General features: G+C 43.9%; 3 protein-coding genes across 4 annotated transcripts in view; 1 reads left to right on the top strand and 2 right to left on the bottom strand.

Annotated features, from left to right (window-relative positions):
- The first annotated feature begins 20 nt into the window (after positions 1-20).
- Positions 21-12,748, top strand: pcdh12 (protocadherin 12). The gene is made up of 4 exons (XM_083786506.1): positions 21-3,573; positions 5,834-5,925; positions 7,682-7,833; positions 11,235-12,748. Exons 1-4 carry the CDS (start codon positions 634-636, stop codon positions 11,657-11,659), a joined length of 3,609 nt encoding a protein of 1,202 aa, XP_083642632.1. The 5' UTR covers positions 21-633; the 3' UTR covers positions 11,660-12,748.
- Positions 12,749-15,732: 2,984 nt separating this feature from the next.
- Positions 15,733-17,778, bottom strand: LOC310873103 (NEDD8-activating enzyme E1 regulatory subunit-like; the record flags this gene model as incomplete). Its single annotated transcript, XM_083785398.1, has 2 exons — positions 17,671-17,778; positions 15,733-17,353 (listed from the first exon to the last, which is right to left on the bottom strand). Exon 2 carries the CDS (start codon positions 17,344-17,346, stop codon positions 15,733-15,735), a length of 1,614 nt encoding a protein of 537 aa, XP_083641524.1. The 5' UTR covers positions 17,347-17,353; positions 17,671-17,778.
- Positions 17,779-20,087: 2,309 nt separating this feature from the next.
- The window catches only part of stx5a (syntaxin 5A), a 7,928-nt gene continuing 515 nt past the window's right edge, over positions 20,088-27,500 (bottom strand). The window contains exons 2-12 of one of the 2 annotated variants that reach the window (XM_083785383.1): positions 26,540-26,771; positions 25,323-25,393; positions 25,043-25,098; positions 24,859-24,929; positions 24,617-24,733; positions 23,325-23,381; positions 23,100-23,181; positions 22,408-22,488; positions 22,156-22,259; positions 21,734-21,855; positions 20,088-21,611 (exon numbers count right to left, since the gene is read on the bottom strand). In XM_083785383.1, the coding sequence (XP_083641509.1) occupies positions 21,452-21,611; positions 21,734-21,855; positions 22,156-22,259; positions 22,408-22,488; positions 23,100-23,181; positions 23,325-23,381; positions 24,617-24,733; positions 24,859-24,929; positions 25,043-25,098; positions 25,323-25,393; positions 26,540-26,602 (984 nt within the window). In that variant the 5' untranslated portion in view covers positions 26,603-26,771 and the 3' untranslated portion in view covers positions 20,088-21,451. The remainder of the gene's footprint in view (positions 21,612-21,733; positions 21,856-22,155; positions 22,260-22,407; positions 22,489-23,099; positions 23,182-23,324; positions 23,382-24,616; positions 24,734-24,858; positions 24,930-25,042; positions 25,099-25,322; positions 25,394-26,539; positions 26,772-27,500) is intronic. The other variant, XM_083785384.1, reaches the window with a different exon arrangement.

The following is a 27,500-nucleotide window of genomic DNA, read 5'->3' as shown; positions in this document are numbered from 1 at the left end:
ATTCAGATCCAAACTTTTACTGAGAGCAGGAATACCATATGAGCCGAGAGGCTGGGAGCCAGCAGCATTGTGAGTGAGTAATGCTAGTAGGCAGGGCTGTTGTACTGTATATTGAGCAGTGGGTAGAATAGTGTATTGTACCATTGTCTGGAATCTGGATGGTGTGTGTTGGGAAAAGCTGTTTTTTAATGGAGCTCTTGGTAGAACGGAGTTATCCAGTAGGATAGATTGTGTACTATAGTGTTTAGTTATTAGTTATTGTGTGTTGAGCAAGCAGGATTGTGTGAGCGGAAGATAGAGGCTGTTATTCTAATTATATACTTCTGAAATTATGTCCTGTCTAGACTGCAGTTTTTGTCAGTTTTATGTTCTTAGAATCAACGTATTTACGTAGTTTAGAATATTATTATTAAACAATTCATTTTTTTAAATTATAGCCCTCAACAAGATTATTGTTAATCCACTGGATATTTTGTTACATGCCATCCTTTGATTGTTTTATTTTTGAATGGTTGTTAAAATACATCCATATATATTACTTTTACTTAAACAAAATCGACTTTTACAGTATATGGGTATTATAGTTACATAATTTGATAAGATTTGAGTGGCCTTATATCCTTGCCATTCTGAATGATAGAAAATGCCCATTTAGGTATTAGACAGCTGATATCTGCCACCACCATGCTGCTGGTTCTACTGCTGGTTCTGAGTGTTAGTTGTGAGGCCCATTCCTCCGAGTCGTCGCCGTTGACCCTCATGTACCGTGTCTGGGAGGAGCAGCCGGCCGGGACGCGGGTCGGCCGTCTGGTCGACGACCTGCGTCAGAGGGACGAAACCGGCTCTCTGGAGGACTTCCAGGTCGTAGAGCACGGGCAGGCCCTGCCCTTCTCCGTCGGTGCCAGAGATGGCCTCATCTCCACCCTCGGCCAGCTGGACAGGGAGGAGCTGTGCCGAGGTGCAGACCTGTGCGAGCTGGCCTTCAGTGTCCTGTACAGGAAAGGTGGCGCTGTGCAATTCCTGCGGGCGCGCGTGGAAGTGATGGACCTTAATGACCACAGCCCTAGCTTCCCCAGCCCTCTGCAGGAGGTTGAGATCTCGGAGACGGCCACCCTGAGGATGAGAATCCCGCTGGACAGAGCAGTGGACCCTGATGCCGGGCCCAATGGTCTCCAGACCTACTCGTTGTCCGTCAACCAACACTTTGCGCTGGATGTGAGGGTGGCCCCAGGTGGGACCAAGCAGTCAGAGCTGGTGGTGATTAAAGAGCTGGACAGGGAAGTTCAGGCCTCCTTCGACCTCACCCTGATGGCCTGGGACAAGGGGAACCCCCCTAGGTCAGGGAGCACATTAGTCCGTGTAAACATTCTGGACTCTAATGATAACAGCCCCACATTTGAGGACAGTACACCCATTGTGGAGCTGGCTGAAGACACAGCCCAAGGAACACTAGTCGTCAACCTCAAGGCGACTGACCCTGACCAAGGCGCTAATGGGGAAGTGGAGTATTCCCTCAGCAAGCATGCACCTCCAGAGGTACAGAAACTCTTCAGCGTGCATCCCCAAACCGGGGACGTGACTCTGAAAGGCCTGTTGAACTACGAGGCCAAGCACTCATATGAGGTGGACATTCAAGCCCGCGACCATGGACCCAACTCAATCCCCTCTCACTGTAAAGTTCATGTTAAGCTAAAGGATGTAAACGATAATGCACCGAGGATCCACATCACCTGGACGCCGCCTGACTCGCCTGTAGCCACCGTGTTGGAAGGGGCACCAGAGGACACATTCCTGGCATTGGTGATGGTCTCCGATGCAGATTCAGGGGACAATGGCAAAATGAATGCCCACATCCAGCAAGGATCTGGCCCATTTCGCCTCAAAAGAATTCATGGGGACAATTACATGATTGTAACCAATGGCAGCCTTGACCGAGAGAAGGTTATGGAGTATAATATCACACTGCTCGCCCAGGATTATGGAGACCCTCCACTGTCCTGTGTTAGACACGTCACTGTTCATGTGCTGGATGAGAATGACAACGCCCCGGTCTTCTCCACCTCCAACTACAGGGCTTCTTTTCAGGAAAACAACATTGCCGGCTACCATGCTCTCAAAGTAAATGCCCATGATGTAGACCTGGAGCTTAGTGGAAGGGTGTCCTACTCCATACGGGAGTCCAATGAACTCGGATCACCCACAGCGTCATTTGCCATCCACCCAACCAGTGGTGTGGTCAGCGTCCAGCAGTCTCTGGATTACGAGGAGTCCCGTACCTACTTATTCATTGTGGAGGCCATTGACCAGGGCCACCCCCCTCTCACCAGCACCACCACAGTCCATATTGATATCCAAGACGTCAATGACAATTACCCAATCATCACTGAGCCAAAGCCTGTGAAAGGAGTGGCATCTCTAAGTGTCCCTGTCAACGCAGACAGGGGGGAGATTGTGACCGAACTGGGGAATGGTGTGGATGAGGGATCCACCAATTCACCCATCAATCGCCCGGCACATGATGGACTCGTGGGATTCCTGGCTACAACCATAAAAGCAGAAGACCCAGATTCTGGCTTGAATGGACAGCTCAGCTTCCTCATCGCTGACGGCAATCCCACTGGGCTGTTCTGGCTGAATCACATGACGGGGCAGCTGTTTGTCAACACCACCAATGCCACAGAACTCATTGGGAAAACATTCAAGGTGGACATTTCTGTATCCGACATGGGAACTCCCAGCTTGGTAACGAAAGCCACCTTGGAAATGACCTTCATTAATTTGAAGGACCATCTCAAGAACTCGTCTCCCGGCAACCACCGCCAGTTGAGCTTCACCATGATGATAGCCATCTGCCTTGGTGCCACGTGCCTCCTGTTACTGTTAGCCATCGCCCTGGTGACCACGTTCTGCCGCCCTGAGAAACGGGACAACCGGGCCTACAACTGCAGAGAGGCCGAGTCCACATATACCCGTCATCCGCGGCGCCCGCAGAAAAACATCAGGAAGTCAGACATTCAACTTGTTCCTGTCCTCAGAGGACGAAAGGAAGAGCCCTCAGAGAACGAGAGTGAGGCCCAGCCGCTGAATCCCCTGCCCCTGATGACCGGGGAGCAGCGTTCTGGAAGCCAATACAGCATGGCGGCAGCATCCATGACGTCCTGCCTGCATCCCCAGTATCCAGAGGCCGACGCCACTCTACCCATCTCCCACGGCAGAACACTCAGGAAGCCCGGAAGCATAGAACTGGACGGCACTCTGCCTCGGACCCCGGCGACGCCATACCGGACCCTCCGCAACTCTAGAAACACTTCCTCGTCTTCTTCCGGGTCGCACACCAACACCATTAAGCGCTGCACCGACCCCGACTCCCAAAGCAGACCCGAAGGAGAGGAGGAAGAGGCGCCATCAGGTTCATCGTCGTCACAAGCAACGCTTCGTAGGCCCAAGAGCTCAGAGGGCAGAGGGAGGCAGGATGCTGAACACAGGCAGATGCTGAGGAACCTGGTACGGCTGTCCATGGCCGCCTTTGGGGACAACTCCATTGAGCTGTCCGCGGCTTCACCAGAAGTACAGGTTCGATAAACTCATTTATTTCATTCTAGCACACTGGTCCTTAATTGTTTTACTTTGTCCCCGTGTATAACCAAAGCATGCAGTTATTGCAGAAATTGTTTACCTCAAGGTTTAACGGGAAATCCATTACTGAGCATGGTGAGGGAGAGCCCCTCCTCCCCTTAAAATTTCCCAGTGGCCTCTCTGCTATTTTAGCCTGTTCCATGACTTAACCAGACAGCCTAAAGGGACAGCTGACAGATGATTTTAGAGCTAAAGCATAGCGTTTATTCAGGTGCTCATGTGTCAGAGACAGTCGAGCCGACGGCTCCCCTACCCTCCCCTGAGAAATAGGACCGATCCTTTCTACTCAATATCACATATCAGATTTGTATTGAAAGAATGAGAGTGGGGGTGCCAGGAAGAATCAGTGGAGTGCTGTGATCCTTTATGGGGGTGAAGCGAAGCCAGCCAAAGTAAACTGCAGTGTATATGTGGTGTAAGGTAACACCGCTTTGACATGTAAGGGCTGCAGACTGTCCCGTTACAAATGGCCCAAATCACTCTTACTGAGCCTGCTGTGACGAAAGACAAACAGCAATGGGGCAGCTGAGAAATTCCACAATAACTTAAAGGTCACAATTGTGGTACAATCTATGGTTTAGTTATATAGAAATGATGGTTACTATAGACTCAGTTGGTTGAGCAAAGTTATTGTAGGTCAGACGAATGCGCGCGCACGCGCACACACACACACACACACACACACACACACACACACACACACACACACACACACACAGCTACAGCCATGTCTGTATTTCAATTTGGTATTACGTGCAACACTGTTGGGCCCTTTCGTACTTCAATACCATTTCAGGTTTTCAGTTGCGGACGTGCTGTGGTAGTCAAACCTTCCCACCATTAGGATGGAGACATACAGAATGCTGTGGTAGTGGTAGTCAAACCTTCCCACCATTAGGATGGAGACGTATAGAATGTTATAGTCCAGGCTGACAACAACGCCCTGCAGACAGAGAACAAAGAGTTTGGCCCGTCCCGACGGCCTCACGTGAATTCCATTAGTAAGAGCAGGAAGCCGGAGGCTGATTCTTAACCCAGCTTTTCCTCAGCGTCCTGCGCTACCCGCCCTAGTTGGCACTTAGGCCTCTGAGGTCTCTCCCAAGAGGACCCTAAGGAAGAGGCCTTGGTGGACTGAGTGAGGGAGGGACTTTCTGCTTCCCCCCACCCCCCCACAGGTCCATATTTCTGAGGTCTATCCTGGAAGGAAACGGGTCAAAGAAGAATAGTCTTTTACGCAGAGGCCCTTTCCTGTCCCTGCAAAAAGCGCACGTGTGCATAAACACACAAATACTATAGCCTACGCAGAGACACTACGTACATGCACGTGTATTCACATTGACGCCGCACACTGGCATGCACACACAGACATGCACACACAAACATGCACACACAGACGCCCACAGCGTCCGGCGTCCGCTAATACCACAAAGCTGTCAGCATAAAATGGTGAGGGCCTGGCCATTGTTAGGATCCCACATTAATATATACTGTTAAGTTCTCATACAGAAATAATATGTATCCATTTCACACCTGACAGTGCTACAGTGCTTGTTAATCTCTTAGACAGCTAAACTAAATAGTGAAGAACTGAAGATTGAAGCACTTGGTCAAATAGACACCAAAAAAATCATATGTGTGAAGTGAAGCCTGGTAATAATAAACAAATGTGGTTAGTTTAGACATACTATTGGTCCGACTGTCATTATACCGACAACCTACCTCTCTAACCCTAACCCTGCATGTTCGACCGCATGTCCGACTCTTGTTTCCACATGTCGGTCCGTTGGTGTGTCTAATGTGCGTGTGCATCCTGTTTAAAGTGCTGTAAACAAACATCCCACATGACGTCACGTTGCTCTAAACAAACGTTAAAAGTCCATAGGCAACATCTGCCATATAAAGGCAGACGTTGGAGGGGCTAGCGCCGGCCCTCAAGAACAACACAGCTCTAAAGTTTTTCTGATGGAAATCTTGGCTCAATCAACCAGTCAATCAGTCAGTCAATCAGTCAATAGAAAAATCTTTGCTTCTGGGGGGTGCCTGGAACTGTCAGATAGGGGTCCGCATACAAATACATTCTGGGGGTCCTTGACATGAAAAAGGTTGAGCACCACTGACATAGAAATTAACTTTGTTTGTCACTGTAGCATGTTCTCACTCCAAGTGTAACTGACCTCTCCTGTCTTCCTCCTTGCAGCAGATCTCTCAGCTCCTGACCCTGCTCCGCCAAGGCCGGCTGCAACCCAGGCCAAACTTCCGTGGCAACAAGTACTCTCATCGAGCCGGCAGGTTAGCTCATTTACCCCTCCTCTTCATCTAAAAAGAAAAACAGCTCTACAAGACAAAATAAGCAACAAAACTAGAAACTCAGCATGTACGTGTTGGGTGGAAAAACCAAAGGATTTGCAGCTTTCAGAGGTGTTTAACATATGCCTAAATTCATGCTGCTCCAGAGGGAATATAAAAACTTTGTTTAAGAGCCAGGTGGCTGCTAGAAAGCAGGCTATGTCCTCCCACTAACCCTTGCAGGCTTGTGTAGTCCATTTCATATTATGCTATGCTTTATGATCAAACCAATGTGCTTTTGACAGCAGAGGTCACATGACACTAACTTTATCCATGTGACCATGTGACTTAAAGAAACAGTACCGCTCCTAATTTGATCACATCCTACACAGGTACGGAGAGTGAAACAACTGTATAGCTGCCTTTTGAATCACAATTTGCTCATGCTTGATTGATTGATGCCGGGCCAAACATATAAATGTAGTCAATGAGCGCAAACAGAACAAAACAAAGGAGAGAAGATGACGATCAAAGACGAAGTGGTCTTAACCTCAAATTACAGGAAGTATGTCTCATAAGCCCATGGGTGCCTGTGTGTGGGTATATGTGTGTCAGTGAGAGAGAGAGAGAGAGAGAGAGAGAGAGAGAGAAGGGTGTTCAAGGGACAGGCTATAGCAAGACCAAGTGTTTAGTGTATAGTGATGGTGTGACTCAGAACTCTGTGCCAGGAAGCAGCACCTTGAAAAACCACAATGTTGTCTTAGAGATGAGATAAGAATTGACATCACTTCACCAGCTTTTGATACCACATAGATAGATGACAAATCAGGTGGACTTCATCATGTTCAGGAATTTCCATGCGCATGCGTGCTGCTGCACAGGTACGCATACAAGTGAGACACACACACACACACACACACACACACACACACACACACACACAGTATACGTCCATGTAGGCCTGTCTCCAAGGACCCATAACTATTCTTGAAGATAAAATGTTCAATAGGTGTTTTCCCGGTGGTTTTTAAGAACTGAAGAACACGGTGAGCTTGTAGATCTGCAAACCATGTAGCCCTTTAAGGAGCCCATAACATGCTGTAAATGAGCTGAAAGAACCACAGAAAGGCACTCTATTATCCATGTCAGGGGAGTGGGCTGCTGCTGCATGATCACATCTAATGATGACTACTCTATTATCTACTCTATTATCCATGTAAGGTGAGTGGGCTGCTGCTGCTGCATGATCACATCTATCGATGACTACTCTGGTCCAGTCCTATATCACACATTATCTACATCATATCTACATCACCGACTGGCAGAGAGACTTCCTGTCTCAGCCTGTCTCTGCACTCAGTCTGATAAAGAGTGTGTTTGTGTTTGTGTGTGTGTGTGTGTGTGTGTGTGTGTGTGTGTGTGTGTGTGTGTGTGTGTGTGTGTGTGTGTGTGTGTGTGTGTGTGTGTGTGTGTGTGTGTGTGTGTGTGTGTGTGTGTGTTATCAATCAATGATTGCTTGATAAATGACGTGGGCATAAACTAAAACCTGGGCTCGAAATTAAGATGGTTTGTACACTGTACAACAAAAACGATGAATATACAAAATAATTATTAGTAGTATTAAACCTTTATATCCTATGGACCATATACTATACTGTACAGTCTGGTGAGTGTGCTGACCTTCCCTGTAAATGGCATCAGTTGGAAGTCCATAACAACCTAGGCTCAAATGCCTGAATGTTCTCTCTCTCTCTTCCAGGTCTGGAGGACAGGACTGTCAGGATTGGCAGAGTACCAAGGATAGTGGACATGGGGAGAGCGAGCCTGGAGACGTAGACTGGGAGGCAGGCAGAGACTCACCTATAGACCCCCAGCTGGAGGAGGGCATTGCCAACCTGCTCAACAACACTGGTACGACGAAACCCTCTTCCCACTCAATTTAATGAATGCTGGTATATTTCATACCGTCAATATCACGTCACCCTACCTCGTCAGAATCTGCATTGTTATCCTGTCACAAGACTCTTGTGACAAGAGTAGAATCGTGACAGTGCATCATGGTGCATGGTGTTAGTTCTTAGTTCTATGAACAAACTGTTGCTCAGCAAAATGCTTCATAAAATCATAACGTAACAACAATGTTGGTGTAAGTCAAGAGATTTGCTGGAAAAGGCTCTTGTATGCCTACAGGTGGAGAGAGTGAAAGCAGTGTGCTTGCCTGAGAGAAAGCAGTGTGTGACTGTGTGTGCCAGTTGAGGTTGGGTTTAGAGATCAATTGCAAATAGGGGCCCGCCATATAGGGTACTATGGTAAACATAGGCCTACATACCGATACATATAACTTCTTCCTGATATTGTTCTTGACAGAGGTACATTCTAACCAGGGGGCCCGCCTTTGTTCATGCTGATAAAAGGCCTAGTACACTGACTCTTTTATTTTTTTTACCCAGCGAGCCTTGGGGCTCAGTATGGGGATTTTTTCATCCTTGTGTGAAGATTGAGAGAGATTCATTTTAAGTCAGTGCAGCTAGTATAACAGAGAGGAAACAAAGGGCCGTGGCGCGGTGAGTGTGTCAGTGAGAAAGAAGGTGTGGGTGGGGAAGGTCAGGTGTGTGTGTGTGCGTGCGTGTGTGCGTGCGTGCCAGTGTTTGTGTCATAGTTGAGTCACCGCTGCCCTGCAGGCACCATTCCTAGTGTAACTCACCCTAGAGTAGAGTGACACAGGCCAATAGAGAGAAGATTACAGAGGTGTGAGTCTGCCTGTCTTTACAGATGCTGATTGATTTTTGCAGACCTCCGGCGACACATTACACACACGCACAAACGTGCACAGACTGAACACACACACACACCCCTTGAAAATTATTAGGATTATTTTTACCTGAGGGCAGAGTGACAAATGCGCATGTTTGTCTGTCTTATAGGTGTTGTACTGTATGAGATAGATAGATAGATAGATAGATAGATAGATAGATAGATAGATAGATAGATAGATAGATAGATAGATAGATAGATAGATAGATAGATAGATAGATAGATAGATAGATAGATAGATAGATAGATAGATAGATAGATAGATAGATAGATAGATAGATAGATAGATAGATAGATAGATAGATAGATATATATATAGCCTTACATTATCAAACAATCATCATTAGTTCAGCTTTGCTCTAATTAACAACATGTTGGTTGGGTTTTAATGGGCCCTATCAGTGGCTATTTATGGCTTTGGTCTTGAGTGCATGTGTTTCCTCAAGGTATTTGGGTGTGCTATAGAAGGATTCGTCTGGTTCCAATAATGAAGTAATAGCCAGGCTACTTTGTGGACCATGTAGTCTCTTTGCAGGCAGACCAGCTGTAAGAAAGTCAACACGAGTAAAGCTTTGCGCTATGGTGTGGGAGTGCGTGTGTGGCTCCGCTTTGTGTATGGCTTTGAACACCGCTCAGCTTCTTCTCATGCCTCTGTAGGTCAGAGATGGCCAGTTTAGTGCCAAGTTTAGAGAATGTTTCAGCCTCCACTCTGTCCGTCGGTGCAGAATGTTTCAAGCAAACGAGAGCAGCTTATCCCAAATTACAGCTGTGTTTTCGGCAATCGCAACTAACTGAAAGAGAAAAGATTAAACGAAAGATGGCTGTCATGAAAAGGGCCACTATTTACAGGGCCGATGCACTTCAACTGAAGCTGCTCGACCTCTCACTGTGATGTGGGCAGCTTTCTTTGATCGCTGAGTCGCCACGCTCCGTGTCAGTTGCACACAAGAGACCTTGATCAGGGCCCAGCATGCCTCAGCCCGGGTCTCTCTGTAGCATGTCTTTACATGGTCCAGCAGCATATTAGCGATGCTACTGGGCTGCTCCTGAGCTGTCCCGGTGTTGTGAGGAAGACTTCAGAAGGGGCCGCCTGCCATGTGATTCAGCGCCTCTTTTGATGATCTCCGTGGTTCAGATACTTCGAGGCAGCCCTCTCTCCCTCTCTTTGTCACTGTCACTACTTAACGCAATGTGATGTTATTGTCGATGATCTAGCTTTGAGACAGGCGTGTGTGCTTGTGTGTATACGTGTGCACATGCATGCGCGTGCATGTGCGTGTGTGTGTGTGTGTGTGTGTGTGTGTGTGTGTGTGTGTGTGTGTGTGTGTGTGTGTGTGTGTGTGTGTGAGAGAGAGAGAGAGAGAGAGCGAGAGAGAGAGAGAGAGAGAGAGAGAGAGAGAGAGAGAGAGAAAGATAATGTGAGTGCAAGCACATGCCTTGCGTCTGGTTGCGATTAGATGAAAGAGACCACAGGGCCAGTAGTAAAGCTTTTTCCAGGCCATGAACCTAATTAGATTCAACAGTGGAGAATGACATTAGAGGAAGAGGGGTTGCACCAAAAAACAAGAGGAAGTCAATCAATTGCGAATTAACTTTTTTCTTGCTAACCTCTTAAACCCCAGGGGGGTCCAGGAGGGAAAATATATCGGAGTTGGAACCTGAGACCTTGACCAGCCCCATTTACCCGCTGAGAGCTGTTCATGAGGTGGACAGCCGCTGCCCCCGCCGGCAGGGGATTGGGGCTTAAGAGGTTTTAAGCCATTGTATAGGCTACTGATGTACTATGCTAGGCAGCACTCAGTGTAATAAGACTTTTCAAGCATCACAAAATCAACGTTGTTAAATTGTTACATACATTTGGTACATGGAATAAAACAAAAGGAAGACACAGTGATTCAGTGTCTAGGTTTTATGTCGGCCAAAGAGACACAAATCAGACACACCCTGATTTTGCATCTCCGAAAATGCCTGGAATGCTTGACTCCAGAAAATGGCTTGGCTTTAAGTGTCTTTTCAGCACATTGGAGTGTGTACGTGCTCATTTTGTGCGACCACGTTAACCACTCCGACAGGACTGCTCCTCAAGAGGATGGCAGGAAATGCCTGTTCACAACAGGCAGATAAATATACTCCTCTGATGTCCCTTATCCTGTTTTTAACGCGACATACAGCACTTTAATCTATCTGAGGGAATTGTACAGTAGGACGGAACCTTGAGCCCCATTTCCCACAGTGGCTCCTTCTGTTATTGACGTATATCCTGGGGAATTACATTTTCTTGACAGTTCAAGGATCATTTTGTTTATTGAAACTGTTCAGTGTCTAATGTTATAGAAACGTTTTCGGAGTCTTTGTAGAGAAACGGTCAGGGGAATAAACTACGTCGAAATGCAGGGACCAACAACAGGACACCTGGCTGTTTATTACTTGTGTCCATCTGTAAAATTTGCTTCAACATATTTTCACCTTACGTTCCCTGTCTGTCGCCCGTCCCGCAGATGACGTTTTCGCAGACTTCCACGACCCAGCATGGATGGCTCGGCTCTCACTCCCCCTCACTGGAGACTACCACGACAACGTGTTTGTCCCAAACGGGCCGCCATCCCCGGATGACCTCGGTTCCAACCACGATGTCCACCACGACTACAGCTCCTTCTCCACTTTTGGCAAAACGCCAGAGAAGGAAGGCCCACTGGGCGGGGCTTTGCTTTCTGAGGTCAGCACTCTGTTTGAGATGCTGATGACGCAGAAGGCTGACGCTCAGCCAAGACCCTCTGCCGAGGTGCTCTACAGACTCTCTGCTGCCTACCGGCGGTCGCTAGGCCTTGATGTGGCTAGCGCTGGGGGGGACAACGCCCCAAGGAACTGTGGGAACCCGGAGAAGAGGTTCCCTCTAGCTCAGTCATCTGGACATTGCCAATAGATGTGCTGGTAATTGTCTATCTCCGTTCATGGAACAATGGACATATGTACAATCAAGTATGTACATTTAAGTACAATGGTGCAGACATGCAGATAAGCAAGTCGGAGAACTGCTGCCAGGTTTCTGCACTTTTTGCAGCATCTTCAGGCATTAAGTGAAACACAAATAATATTTACGATATGTAGCTACGATTTTAATGACTGCAACTGTAAATATCAGTCACACCAATTTTGTTTCTACAGTACTTCAATGTTTCTTCTGGAGTGAAAATGATGTCCTGTTTTCCTTGAATGGCTAATGAATGACATGAATGATCACTGCCAGGGCTGATTAAGTGTTTCAATTCCACTATAGACCAAAGCCACCAACCACACAAGAATATCTGTATATGGTTAAGTATGTAAGTTATTTCGGGACAAAAGTGTGTAGCAAATGGCAAATGCTAAGTAATGATGTGTAGAAGAAGTATGTGTATGTGTGCAGATTGTATATAAATGATGGGGGTTAAAGTATACTTGTTCCTGGTATAATTTCTCTGGTCCTTAAGATCTGTTCAGACAATCAAGGGGTCAACTTGATTTCAGCTTTTAAACTGCCAGTGTCAGTCGCATAAGAGGTACAGTAACTATTTCATTCAGGTTCAGGAGATTGCCATTGAGTGAATAACGTGCTGTGCTTTTCTCCTGACGACCTTTGGAGTGGAGTTGCAGTTCAACAGCCGCAAGACCAAGCCAAAAGGAAATGTCCCTTTGTCTTGCCTTAAGACAAAACAATAACAACACTAGCAGTACTGTTGCTCCTGAGGTCTAGAATGTGACATTCCGTATTTCCATTGACAATAGGATGTCTGCCTTGCCTACACTTCCATTAGGGCCCTTTGAAATATGCCTCTATTGTTGTTCATTATTTGTACACAAGTAAACGTCATAGCTTACTTTATTTGTAATATTTAAAGATATAACGTTTTGGAAATGTGTAAATTTTGCCTGTGAAATGGTTACCGGTATTATTGGTTTAACTTTTTATTGTGGAAAGCTGTTATGTTTTGTCCTTTTTGCTACATATCAAATGAACAGCACTTTGTATATACATTTTTGCATTAAAGTTTATCATGGTTATTGTATGGTCTCATTATGATCAATCAGGTTACAAAACGTGCACAGCAAACTGGTCCTTGTGAGGTGCCAGCCAACGGATTAAACACTAAATAATTAAAGAGTATACTAGCCACACACTTGTTATATATAAACTTATATAAACCTAATTATAAACTTATTCAAATGTTGTGAAAATAACAATTGCCAGCTCTTATTGATTGATTGATTGATTGATCACATAAGCACAAATGGTCAATGCTCGCATACGCGTGACATAAACAAACTATTAGGAGATTAAGGATATATGATGTCTGATTAATATTACTTATTTTCAGTTTTCTTTGTTTTTTGTATATAACATACAGTAGTAGGTATGATAGGCCTTTATGTCCATAGAAAATCAATTGATCCAAACCTTTTCATGCCAAGGACCCCCAAACTGATACTCAATAGCCCGCGGACCCCCCATTTGTAAATATATACCAAGGACCCCCAGTTTGACCTGAATCCGGCTACGGTCCTCTATTTAATGGCATTTCTATCTCTGGGACCCCAATGTATATTGTACAATCAATTAACTGTGTAAAAATGGACTATTTGACATTCAATGTTCTTTTTCCACAAATTAGTCTTTAATTAAGGGGGTTGTCTTATAATAAGATTCGTCTTATATTGGGTACAATACGGTACATATTATTTAACCAATAAAGGTCATGAAAATCACATTTGTGTGAAGTGAGGGGCACCTTTTATCATTCTGATCGTGTATGATGAATGATGAAGTCACAGAGGTATGTCATTCATGTGACGTCATTTGCCGTTGACTTGGCCTGTAAGTTTGTACGGAACAAATTTTGTTATAAAACATACCCACATAACATCATGGGCAGAATACACAAAGCCAGGCATTGGAGGGGCTATAGTGCCTCTCTTAAGAACAATGGCATTAATTTGAAATTCAGTAACTATACGATATTTTAGTGTGACAGCTAGGGCCTGGAGCTTGTCCTAATCAAAACCATGTGCAAAAACAAGCTTAAAAACATATAATCATATTAGAAAACTCACCTTTACTATGTTTCCTGGTAATTTGTATCACCTTGGTCAAATGACGTCACTTCCTCAAACTCACATTCTTAAAGGAATACACAATATAGGAAACACTTTTCATGCAGTGTTAGTGTTTTATAGGCTACATGTGACAGGACCGACTGAAAACATAGGAAAACATGAGTTTTAAAATACTAGTTTATTTGTCAAATGTATTTATGTAGAATTTCAACTAAACTTAATTTAGTTTAGTTTATGATAGGCCTATTCCTTCAAAGTCAAAGTCATACGATTTGTCACACACGTTACCGCAGTGAAATTTGTTCTCCGCATTTGACCCATCTCTTGGAGCGGTGAGTCGCAGCCAAGGAGCGGTGAGCTGCAGCGTGCGCCGCGCTCGGGAATCATTTGATTAGTAGTCAGTAGATTTGACCCCCAATCCAACCCTTTGATGCTGAGTGTCAAGCAGGGAGGCACTGGGTCCCATTTTTACAGTCTTTGGTATGACGCGGCCGGGGATCGAACCCCGACCTCCCAGTTTCAGGGCGGACACTCTAACCACAAGGCAACTGAGCTAAATAACAGTATTCAGAATGACTAAATTGAAAGATATGGGTTCGATACTGGCTGAGGACAGCTAGGCCATTTTTTCTGAATTTGTCATTTTAAAAACTGTTTTGAATGAAGAAAGAAATATCTGAAAAGCTAAAGCATGGTATTCCTTTACAGAACAACTCACTGAAATCAACCATCTGATTGATTGATTGATTGATTGATTGATTGATTTAATGATTGATTGATTACTTTATTAGCAGTTTGCATAGAACAACACACTGAAATCAACCGACTGATTGATTGATTGATTACTTAATTAGCAGTTTGCCTAAAACGTTCAATACAAGGTTTGCTAGAGGAATTAAATCAATTGGGGTCTTTATGTAGCCTACTTCAACCCATAAGGGTTTAAAAAAAATGGATCATACAAGTTCTTTACAACAGTTAATGACGGATATAATTAGGCAATATTTTTTATGACAGTATAGACATATAGTGTCTATTTCATGATGATGTACGATGATAAGAATGACCCTCACCTCACTTCACACGGGTGTGATCTTTTTTTCCCCGGGTTGACCAATCGAACATTTGCAGTTTGCACATATGCACATATGCCATAGGAATATGCAAGGAGTGGGGAGTTTTTGTCATTTTTTTCTTTCTTGCTGAATTTATCTCTCTTTATTTTGTGCCATTTTTGTGGAAATTATGGAGTGACTCAGACACAACAGCATTCGACTAGGGTGCTACAGTGAGTGAAATAAAGACCAATCGCGTCACAACAAGGAAACCTTAATAGTTGAGCTGCAGCTCCCTCCGGTGGACAAATTAGTGCGTGCAGCTTACAGTGAGTAGTCTTGGACACCCAGCTACATGTCATGTGTCTGTCCAGAGATGCTGAAGATAAAACAAGAAACACCACGCCTATATACTCCAAGACATCAGCAACCTGCTTCATATGGTGTTTATTGACTTTGTGGAGGCTTTCGACAGTCTGCATCAACCACTTTGGAAGATCCTCCCCATGTTGTGTCACATTGTGTCCATCCCCGTATTGCATGGGGAAATACCTGTAATCACAAAGTACTTAGAGGCCAGGTTATGACATCAGAACTATACTGACAGTTTATTTATGATGTCAGTACTGTGACATCAGTCGACCCCTGTCCATACTTGGGCACACTCCTGGGCCTGGCACACAGACAGACAACCACAACTTGCCTTTATATAATACACAATTTATTTATATATTCTTTGCAAGCCAGAAATGTAACTTTGCAGTTGCAGGTTTGAAACCACAACATACTGGCCACATGAAATCTGAGATCCACATGAGGCGGTGCCATTATTAGACCTCATTTCATTCTTCTACAGCAAGTAGGTGGCGGATGTCTGAGACATTGCATTGTAAATGAAAGTGTTGTTGAAGGGTACGAACTGGTGTGTGATGATCTTGATTGCTTCTTGAGCAGCTGAACCTCCTACAAACGAAGCGACTGTGTGTGGCTCTGCGGCACCGCATCGGCAGAACTCATAGACGTAATCATCTTTGATGTTTACCTCCAGGTTGTATTCCTGCAGCAGGCTGTTCACACACAGCTTCAGCTTGCTGGTGTCCTCTTCCACCTGGTGATTGCAAACCCCCGGGTAACGGCAGTGCTGCTGAAAGAAGCGATCGACAGCGCGCAGCATGAGGTAGAAGTTCATCTGGCTGTCTGGATCGTCCATTTGTTCGGTGATTGTATCCTTATTGAATGAATCCACGCCATATTCCTCTGCTAGAGACCTACAACGGACCACCTTCAGGAAGGCTGCGTTTTTACAAAACAGTTTGACCTCCTTTTCAGAGATGCTCTCCGGTGGCTTTCCCACAGCCTGCAAGATGCATTCTACGTGCTTAGACACAGCGGTAGCATCCTGCAGTGCCTTTTCCCTGTAAACATTCTGAAGGTTGATGAACTTCTGGGAGTCTGCAGTCATATCTGGGATGGTGCCTCGCACAGGCAGGTTACCAGCACCTTCATTCTGGACGAACTGTTTGACAGCTCGCAGTAACACCCAGAAGGATGGGGTCTGTGATGTGATCTGTTGTTCACAGTGCTGTTCACTGTTGAAGAGCTCATTCACAGCATCAGGAATCTTGGTGGCGTTTATGGCGGTGTTGACGTTATTAATAGCCTCCTCAAAGTTTTCCTCAACTTCGGGGACACCGTTCTCCTTTTTCAAAATCCCTTCCCTAATCAACTCTTTGAAGGCATCCTTTTCTGGTCTGTTTTTGGGTGGCTGATTATTGTGCTCAATGTCATCGAGCCACTTCTCCAAGTATTTGGCAACAATAATAACCCACGGTGTGTGACTATGATCCTTCTTCTTGAAGCTGTCCAAGTCATAGGATTGAGTGTGTTTTTTTAGCTCAGAAAATGGCTTTACTAACCGCAGATCTTCTATGGCATTGTCTGGGTGAGACTCAACCACTGTGTGTTCTTGCACCACTATTCTCATGTAGCCAATTAGGCCGTACGTTCTGCAAACTAGGAAAGGTACACGGGCGCTCCACAGAGCTGAACCTAGCCTCAGGCATGTGCTCTCTGGCAACTGAACGCCAATGACCAGGGTGAACCTTTGAAAAAAGCCTGGGTCATTGTCCAGGAGCTTCTCTGGAGTCTCCTCGACAAAGTTTCCAGACACGTCGCTGTTCAGCTCTTGCAAAAGCTCCGTGGCAGCCCGAGCTCTGTTCTTTCCTATACAGCCGTAGCTGAGAAAAAAGTTGTTCCCAATATCTTCTCCAGAGACTGTGTGTCCATCGACGATGGTGAACGCTCCAATACCTGGGAGGATAAGGTTCTTCAGAATCTCTGTTCCGGATGCTGTTGCATTTATGAGACACACGTGTGCATTCTCGAGGGCCTCTTGACCGTGGTCACCCCACAGTCTGAGTTGTCTGTCATATTTCTGTTCTTTTGAGACTTTCAGGGCTGCCATGGTCACTCTGCAGAACGATAATGAGTTAACACTCCTGCTATATATAGGGGCTACACCACTATACTGTACGTCACTAGAGCTTCAGTGTAGCGTCATGAACGCCCTATTATGGTATTCATGAGGCATATAGTGAAAGCAGATTCTGATTAAAATAAATCATAATATTTTATGTAATAATATAATAATAATGGAACAATGGAAACCCCCATAGACCCATGACGTCCTCGGAATAGCGAACATTGAGCTAGATGAAACCATCTAGCTCAATACCATCTAGCTTCAGTTGTCACTGGGAGCAACTGAAGACGTGAACATCAATCTCACCCATGTTCTGCATGTAGGTCTCCCCGGTACTGTACCCTCCAACGCAGTAGACCTTGTTCCCCACTGACACAGCAGCATGAAGGTTTTTCGATGGTCCTTTGAGATTCACCGTCCAACGCAACATATTAGCAGAGAAGTAGAAACTTGGATCAATGAAGAGCTACAGAGTTACAGAGGCTCAAATGTCACGTGATGCTTGGCCAATTCGCAAAGCTGATGGGGATGCATTGGGTTTGCCAATCAGGGAAGCAGGGCCTTTTTTAACCCTTCTTTTAGAGGGTCTCTAGCTCCTCCTATATACAGCTTTTGTCCCCACTAAATGCCCGCAACACAAACATTAAATGCCATTGACAATGAAGGGAAAATTTACATCCTCTTGTCCTCACACGTCTCAATATTTGCAATTGACAATGAAAGGAGAAATTAGGTCAAATGTCCACCAAATATGACGTAAATTTGTGGCGACACAAACATTAACCCATTCTGACCTGAGATCAGATTCATACGAGGTTTCCGCCGGACACACACTGGTCTGATGAACCCATTCTGACCTGAGATCAGATTCTAAAAATGTCAGTCGCTCGTATCGCGCCACTCGGTGGCGCGATATGAGCTTGTAGATCTGCTATTTTTAAATAGGTAAAGCATAACATGATGCTGACACCAAAATGGGTGCCCGGTCAGAATGGGTTAAATGCCATTGACTATGAAGGGAAAATGTACATCATATGTAGACGTCATATATATAGCTTTTGTCCCTACAAAATGTCCACAACACAAACATTAAATGCCATTGACAATGAAGGGAAAATGCATGCCATCTTGTCCTCACACGTCTCACATTTGCCATCTACAATGACGATGGCAAATATGAGACGTGTGGGGACAAGATGACGAACATTTTCCCTTCATTGTCAATGGAATTTAATGTTTGTGTTACGGACATTTTGTGGGGGGCAATAGCTATATATAGGAGGGGCTAGCACCCCTCAAAAAGAGCCAAACCTTACTGAGTGAGCAAGTTGTTGACAGGCAGGACTGGTTTAGGCATACAATGAGAAACAACCTTTCCCCTTTAGCAAGAGCAGCAACAAAGGCATTCAGTGCACACAGTTGTATAAGAGTCCCAAAACTGTCAGATGGAATCTTCCAGGAAAATAGAAGCTGTGATTTGGTGGCTCAGTGCTGAATGATGCAGAAACCCACAAACTAGTTTTACCATGCATAAAGTACCTCACTTACATGTGCTATGTGAGAACGATAAGACAACGATAAGATAACGAAAAGAGAGAATGGGACTGTGGGGGTAATAGAGGGTTGATAGGCTCTTAGTGGCATGTTATGTAATCATCTGACTGTATTGCTTGGTCATAACAGTCTGGTAATTACAGATGTTTAGACAATCAGGGTCCTGCAGTAAGAGTTAGGGGGGATTCACACTATGGTTCCGGATGTGCACTCGGGACCACTGTCCAGATGTTGTGGTAGTGTGAATGCTGTGTACCGTTCCCAGGAGCGGATCACCCAACCGTTCCCGGGACCACATCGGGACTGGTTGAAGTGTACTGGGATACGGATACGCTGCAATGTGAAAGCATTGAATACAGTTGAATAAAGTGTACTGGAGTGCAGAAGAATCAGACCAGATCGGATTAGCAATAATATGAAATAAAAGTAGCTACTACCTTATCTACACAGACAGTTTACAGGTTACATTAGGAAATCCAATTAAGGATTAAACAAATGTATATACTTAAATGTATAAATTAAAAAGTACATTAAAAAGGCTATTTGATTTATCAGATTCATCAGCTGAGTTTGGGTTTTGTGTCACCACATAGGGAAGTTGCAGACACTTTACAGTGTCATAGTTAGTGGCAAACAAGTCGAATGCTAACCTAGGTGCCATTTCAATGAAATCGTAAGAGCTTAGGTAGCCTACATATTAAATCAGATAAGATGTCTTAAGAACTGAAATGTCTGCATGTTATGCAACAGCTGGAGGCAGCAGAGTTCAGCTCAAGTCACCCATCTGTATAAGCAGCACATTACCACAGAAATCCTCATTACCATAATCAGATGAATGAATGCGTAGTAGAAACTTAAATGCTCTCGTACAAATGTATAGTAGTGAGTAGAAATGTTTTTCTATTGTGAATGTCAACGTGATTGTGTAAATAAAACAATTTGATAGATGATCGTGTAATGGGTTGTTAAACATTTAGACACTAATCTATATGGTATGCGCATACACCATCGACGGCGCATGACTGAGGGACAAAATATAAACGCAGCCCAACCTAGTTTAAGACTCTCGACTTGTGTCACCATAATAGCCAGCTCTGCATGGTTAATTACCAACTAGACAATCCTCTTGTCAAAGTTGCCATAAGGAATAACAACCATTAACAACAGCACCCTATTATTCTTTTTATTAATATGCACTTTTCTTTTCAATACATGACTATTTTAACTTTATACACTGAAGTGAAGGCATTTGGCTAAAAAAGACAGGGAAAATAGGAATAAGTGTTTTCTTTTTTTTTTATATCTTAAAAAGTTGTGGTTATTTAAATTTTAAATAACTGTCTGTACATTAATTGCCTTGCCCTCTTGAGAAAGGGATAGACTGCTCACAACATGAGGGGCAGTTACTATCGTAGCGAAGTAGTGAAGACCAACCAGAATCTTCTGGGTCATCTGGCTGATCGTGAGTCACGTCATTAGGGGGCTTTCACAACTGGCATAACCCCTTTAATGTTTAATTTGTACGAGCTTGTAGATCTGCCATTAAGCATTCTATGAAGCCTGCATTGTTTTCACTTTCTTCAGCATGAGCATCTAATTCAACCGGCCTCATGATCACACTGCAAGCTCCAAGCACCACAGAGAAATCAAGTCAAACCATATGAACCTCACTCGGGCCCCCACAGAAGGGTCAGTTGGCCCGACAAGTTCCGACAACATATTACACACCGTTACAGGTCATCATAAACAATACGTCGTTCATGGTGATCCGTTTGGTCTAATAATACATGTTGCGTTCTTTGACTGGGTTATGCAAGTTAAGTCCCCTTCAGTCGACTAATACTTTACGACTGTGTGCCTTCATAATGCAAGGAGCTGGACCACAGAAAGTGTCTTTGTATCATGTCACAGTTCTCGAAAAGTACCCATTTGGCAAATAAACCTCAAAACAAAGATTGGTCAAGTAAAACAAAAAAAAGGTTGCGATAAATGGTTGACATATATCATTTTGTTATCATAAATCTCACTCTTCAATTAAAAGAATGCATGATGACAGAATATAGAGGGGACCGATTTGTGAACAAACTCCAGTCAGCCAATCATGGTTGGAAAGGAGGAAAATAAACCAAAGACAAAAAAAATAAAACTAGTTTGCAGAATCAAACCATTAAAGGGATTAAATCTTTATGATTAATTGTTCTAAAGTAACAAAACAGAGCTTGCACTATATAAAGTGGGTATTCTTCAATAATTTATCCTTTTCATTTCGGGAGAATTCCCTACTTGGTGGAGAAAGCTTAGTCAAAGTGAGACTGAGAAGGTTCGTTTGTAGGAATACCAGAAAATTACCTTTTATCCCTCCCACCCCCCTCCGAGCATGGATTCTGTGCGTCCAACAAACGTTGCCTCCATAGAATCAGATAATACCGTCCTCTAAACTGGCTGTTTTCCACAACCCTTTGCTTCAAGTCCAGCTTTAGCTTCCCTCATCCTTATTGCGTCCCGTCCACTTGTTCACTTTGCTCCTTTGCCTTTAGGCAAAGAAGACAACAAAGACGATGAAGAACACAATGAGGACCAGGAAAATCTTAACCATCAGCCAGCGGTTGGACGAGACCGACTGGAAGTATTTCAGGATCTCGCTGTGTGCCATATCCACGTTCAGTTGGGTGTCCTCCACGTTGGCGTCAATCCTTCAGGAAAAAAGAAATGGCCAGGTTATAGTCATTCTCCTTCAATTCACAATAGCAAAATACCATTAGTATTATTCATCATTTCATTCATTAAATTCCCCATCAACTTTACTCCCTCTCACCTTTGGATGGTCTCCTCTTGCTCCTTGACCATATGGGCCAGCTGCTGGAATATAGATCCTAGCTCCACGATGGTAGTCTCAATGTTCTGCATGGTGTCTGACCGGCTCTGGATATACGAGTCCTGCAACAGCACAGAGAAGAGAGCCATCATCAACCATGTATGCCACTTATACTGTACTTTATGAATCGTTGAATTCGGAAGGTTGCCAGTTTGCCATGGCGACCTATTCTATGTGAGCAAGAGACTTAACCCCTAACAACTGCTCCCTGGGCGTCATTAACAGCAGCACTGCTCCTAATGTTATGTGGCAAATACCCCAAAAATAAGGGAACATAATTGTGTATATTATTAGATCATGATTCAATATATTATTATTACAGACTCACCATCACCCCTGCTCCTACAAACATGTACGCTTACCTGCTCGTCAATAAGCTGGAGCTGCATCGGGTTGGCTTGGGAATCCATGTCGATGGCCACGTCGCCCATACTTCTGTTCTCATCCTGCATCAACACTGAGCTCTCTGAAAGAGAGAAAAACACAAACACACACAGGCAGCTGAGGTGAGACAGAAATCCCCAACGGTAGCGGGAAAAAGAACAGAGAACAGCGGGTACACACACACTAGCAGGTTATACCCGCTTGGAGAGTCGGACATTCCAGGGAAATACCTTTTGAGGTTGTATAGCCCTGGTACTCATAGCGCTGCTCGCGACCTGCATGCGGCTCCTGGGCCCCTTTTTTGCGGCTCCCTAAAATATTTTCATGTTTTATATTAGTGCTGCAGAATTAATCAAAAAAAGATTGAGATCTAGATTCAGACACCTATGCAATCTCATTTTGTGAAGAATCGTGCAGCACTAGTTGGCTGTCCAATTCATTTGAGTTACTCTTGTTTTTTTTAATAAATATTTTCATGGAAAAGAAAACGAGAATCGTGTGAGAATCGTGATCTCAATTCTTGTGGAGGAAAATCGAGATTCACATTTGAGCAAGAATCGTGCAGCACTATTTTATATTATAGGTGACCACAATGAATACAATGTGAATCACTTACATTACTTTTCAGCAGTTTGTTATGTATGACAAAAGCTAGCGGTTTGAATTTTTTGGACCTGTAAAGGAAGCGCATCAGTTCCCTGCTACTGGTGCATTTACAGGATCTCTTGTAATTACTAGCCATCACACTTGTATGCTTAGCTAAAAGTTGTTCTAGTGGGAGCCAGTGTTTTCCAATATTGCGATAAAGCAGCAGCAAAGAAAGAAAAGCTATGACTGGTGTGTTGGTGTCACAGAATATAAGAAAAAGAAAAAAATAGAAAGAGCAGTTCTAAGTCAGGAAGCCGAGTGTGAAATTACTTACTGAAGTTGTTGGCCATGAGAGGAGAGGTGGCAACAGGAGGCTGAGAGAAATGCTCTCTCCTGCTCCGCTGCTGTTTTAAGTTCTAAAAGGGGGAAAGACAAGGGCGGTTGGAAACTAAGTTAACATAAAGCAACATATTTATAGCAAGCAAAACCTTTCTCAATTTGTGATCTGTGGTAGACACTAGACAGGAATTGATGGCATGATACAAAAGGCACACCTTACCTCCGTTCTGACTTCCAGGACCGACTTGAAATCATTGGACATTGAAGCAAGTTTGGACTGTGAAAAGAGAAGACATAACTTGGTCAAACACACTGAGCTAATGAGAGCCTGTCTGCTTGCTCAAGGGGGAAACTGAATTTTGACCTTCAGGTCAACGTTTTGTAAAACCAGAAGCAGGATAGTGTCAAAGGCCGTGTCTAACTTAGGCACAGGATCCAAGCGTCTCAATAGAAGAGCAGGGAGACCAAATACATTGGACAAGATAATTCACAAAAACATTGAAAAGATTCAGTCCATTTCTAATGATCAAATTCCACGACAGAGCAACTGCCACAGAAAGATATTGGTATAGGATCATGTTTAAACATATTGTGAGATGATTTCTTTTAAATTGAAATGCTTGTTTTGGCAGACAGGGGTAATACATTGGGATGACAGTGATATTAGTTATTCTATTACTTTCTTTTGTACAATAACCTAAAGGTTCAAGAGACCAATAGCATATATTGGAATAATTTTGCACTCGACTTTCGTCTAATAATAAAATCAGCTGATTGCCATGGCATCAGCTAATGTGGATCCTTTAAAAAAGAAATCGCTCAGTGGTTCTCAAACTACGGTGTTGTTGGGGTTGCACATTGTCAACCCAAAAAAAAGAAGAAAAACATTTTTATCGCAAGTCACGTTACAGCCGCTTTTTACTTCTGCTTCTTGGCCTGGGAGTTAACAGTCTTCAAAATAAGACTTCCGGCTAAAAATACCTTAGCAAGAGGAGAACAGGGGGCAACAAATAAATCTGACAAGCAATAAGAGCCATTATGAGTGGTTGGAGATGGTAGGGTGGAAAAACAAGTTTGAGAACCTACCACTAATGAAAATGCTTAATAATTAGCAAATTAAAAAGCCTGTTAACTGTGAAAATAACATTAAGAAAAGACACCAGACACAATAGCAAAAATGAATTGACTGGTACTTACTGCTGTGTATTTAAGGTCCTTTCAGACAGGGAGCGACTGACGCGCCTAGTAATTAATTTTCAATTTTCAATAGAGAAGTTGAGGGGCGATTACACAAGTGTATTTTCATGGGAGTGGTCCTGTGAAATTGTCTCGCACGTGCTCATGTCAAGCACATGAGCACAATCCAGGCGACTAGACGTGGATTGTCGTGAGCTTTTTTTACACTACGCGTCCCGCACCCCTCATGAGCAGACCTCTCGTTAATCCAGGCGACAACGCCTTCGTTACCTGCACCCCTTCTGAAAGGACCTTTAGGGTTTAGAGTGGACCTACCTGTAAAGACACTACTATGGTGTTGGAATGGGTCTGGATGTGTCGGCCTCCCGGGGTACCACGAGACCTCACCAAGTCCTGCAGCTGGGCTATCTGTTTGTTTAGACTGTTGATGTCCTACGCGCACACAGTTTCATTTTCAATTAACACGTTTTATTTCTCCCCAACAGTAAAACATTATTATAATTTTTTTAAGAGACCATTGCACACAACTTGGGGAGGGAAAGAAAAAACAGACTCACTTGTTTGATGATGTATGTAAGCTCCTCAATCTCCACTCCCTTGTCATCAAATAGAGATTTTCTTTTTGCCACTGCAATACCAATACAACAGTATTTCATTAGAACAGACTGTCTCAAATATACCCCAAATTTAAATAAGGCTACTAATTTAAATGAACTGAACCAAGTTAGGAGGATAACTTACAAATAGTGAGCTTCTCCAACTTGGCAAATGTATTGCTCAAGTCTTTCCCAATTCTCCTGCAATACAACAAACACATAACTTTTAGTTTCCTTCATCACCCACATGAAAAACACACTACTCCAGTTGATGGAGTCATGGAGACTCCCCCCGCGTAAAGAAACAGAATTACATATACAAGTCTGCATACTGAATATCATTATGCTAAATCAAATAAGAGAAATAGTTTAAAAATGTGTTAGTCAGCTATTAGTGTACAGAAGGCAGGTTTTATTGGACTCACTTAGCCATGACCGTAAAGTCACTGCGTTGCTTGAGGGCGGTGAGCACTGGTTTACTGGGTTGGACTCCATTCTGACATGAAAGAAACAAGGTAAATGATATGAAGTCATTGAGCCATATGAAAGAGAAAGTAAGTAGATACACATTGAGGTCTAGACTTGACAGTATTCGATACACAAATTAAATGTATAATGTGTATTGTGTACAATCCTAGGCCCTGCACACATGTGTCAGGAAAATAATGTTGGTAATATGATTGTAACATTACATAAATTTCGGGGGCGTTCGTAAATTCGCACCGAGCGCACTGGTGTGCCCTCATGTCGTTAGTTTACTTCGTTTATTCAGTGCACTCGGGTGCGTTGTCGTTTGAAAATCTAGTGCGTTGTGCCGAGTGCCCACACTGACCGACCCTACTCAGAAGTTGGGGTTGTCCAGTGTGTGTGCGTCACTGCAGTGTCTCGAGCGCTCCCCAGCAGGGAGCTTTATTACTACATAATTATGCATCAACGTGTAGACCAACTGCAGGTAGGCAGGTATGGTCAATGTTACAGGAAAGTGTGTCGTTCTAACTGGTTGTTCGTAAATAAGTAAATAAGCCACACTCTATGCCCAGTGCAAAAGAACTGAGCACATTCCCGGTGCGCATTTCAGAACGCACGCTTCATGTATTCCATGTACACAGCTATAGATGATCACTGCCATACCCTAGGCCAGGGTTGTGCAAACTGCAGCCCGGGCCAAATGTGGCCCCAGGGCCCGCAGCTTCATACCTGAATTGTATTATGAACAACAGTATGGGAGTTTTCCATTTAAGCTTTTTAACCTGGGAATTTCTCAGAGTATATAATTTGTCAGTGTTCCTCGTTCCTTGCATTTCTTTTCTTTTACCTTGCTCGTCTGGTTACATTGGTAATGTGAAATATGTCTGAAAAAAGGCTGAGTTATACTTTTTGATTACAGCACACCTGACAAAAGACCATTAATATAAAATATTCATGACAATAGTTAAATAGAATCGTTTAAATCTGAAGGTACATTATGAAGTTGGCCCTTGGGTGTTTTAATAGTTTCTAATATGACCACCTTTAAAAAAGGTTTGGACACCCCTGCCCTAGGCCTAGCTGGTAGCACCAACATTCAAAGTTAGGCATGAAATGTATGCAATATCATAGCCATCTGCCATTCTAAGGGCTAGGATAATAGAAATCAACATACCTGTCTGCCCTGGAGAGATTTACAGGCTGACTGGAACTCAGGGGTCCGGTCACGACAGGTCATGTTGTTGTCACCGGGGTGGATGTCACCAGAGGATAGATTTGCGTGGAAGTGGCTCTTTGTATCTCCAGTGAATCGCTATTAAACTACGAAGAAGACCTGTCCCCCAGGTGTGTGGACGGCTCTCACATCCGAGCTGGCGAGTTGTGCATCAACATGTTCATATACTTTTCTGTAATAGAAGATATCAGAGTTTATTTACGATTGCCATCACGACCCATCTAACTGAGAGAACTTAAAGGTATATTCAGTGATTTCACTCAAAAAACCTTAGGTTTCGTTTTTGGCTGGGACCTAAGCCTTTCATCCAATCAGGATAGAGAACCAAAAACGAAACCTAAGGTTTTTTGACCCCCAGGGGTTAACTGGGGACAGGGAGGAACTCCTTATATGGTCAGCACACTCTATAGTAGAGAGGATTATCACAACAAAACAAAAAAATAAGTGATATTTGAATTAAGTGAAATCACTGAATATACCTTTAATGTCAACAAGTTTAAACAGACAATGAGCCAGGTGGTTGTTTGATCATATCAACACATCAAAGGATGGTAGTAGTACAAAATCCTCAGAGTTGATTTGATTGACTGAAATTTGTATTCAGTTTAGAATGGGTACAGTTCAAGTTCAGTACAAAAACTGCTACGAGGATGAAACCAGAAAGACTTGTTTACATCATTCAGGGTCCTCCATTTTCAATTCATCGGAACATTTAAAGACGTACACAAATGTAACCCTGCGAGTGTAGAAGCGGATCCAAATGGACCCCTAACTTCCCTAATAACAGTATAACTCCGAGTTTGTCAACAAATAAATGGAACCAAATGGTCCAATTGGTGCCATCTGTTACACTCCCACCCAGAGTTCACGTAACACTGACAATTTGTGGTGTGTAGGAACG

The sequence above is a fragment of the Protomyctophum parallelum genome (genome assembly GCF_964188405.1).
Source record: "Protomyctophum parallelum genome assembly, chromosome: 16".
NCBI lineage: Eukaryota > Metazoa > Chordata > Actinopteri > Myctophiformes > Myctophidae > Protomyctophum > Protomyctophum parallelum.
This window is presented reverse-complemented; position numbering and strand designations above follow the sequence as displayed.

What these genes read in the sequence shown, in the direction of transcription:
- pcdh12 (XM_083786506.1), top strand. Translation starts at nt 634, where the DNA reads ATGATAGAAAATGCCCATTTAGGTATTAGACAGCTGATATCTGCCACC. An exon ending in CGGCTTCACCAGAAGTACAG is followed by an intron (nt 3,574 to 5,833) that starts GTTCGATAAACT and finishes TCCTCCTTGCAG; the next exon opens with CAGATCTCTCAGCTCCTGAC. An exon ending in TACTCTCATCGAGCCGGCAG is followed by an intron (nt 5,926 to 7,681) that starts GTTAGCTCATTT and finishes TCTCTCTTCCAG; the next exon opens with GTCTGGAGGACAGGACTGTC.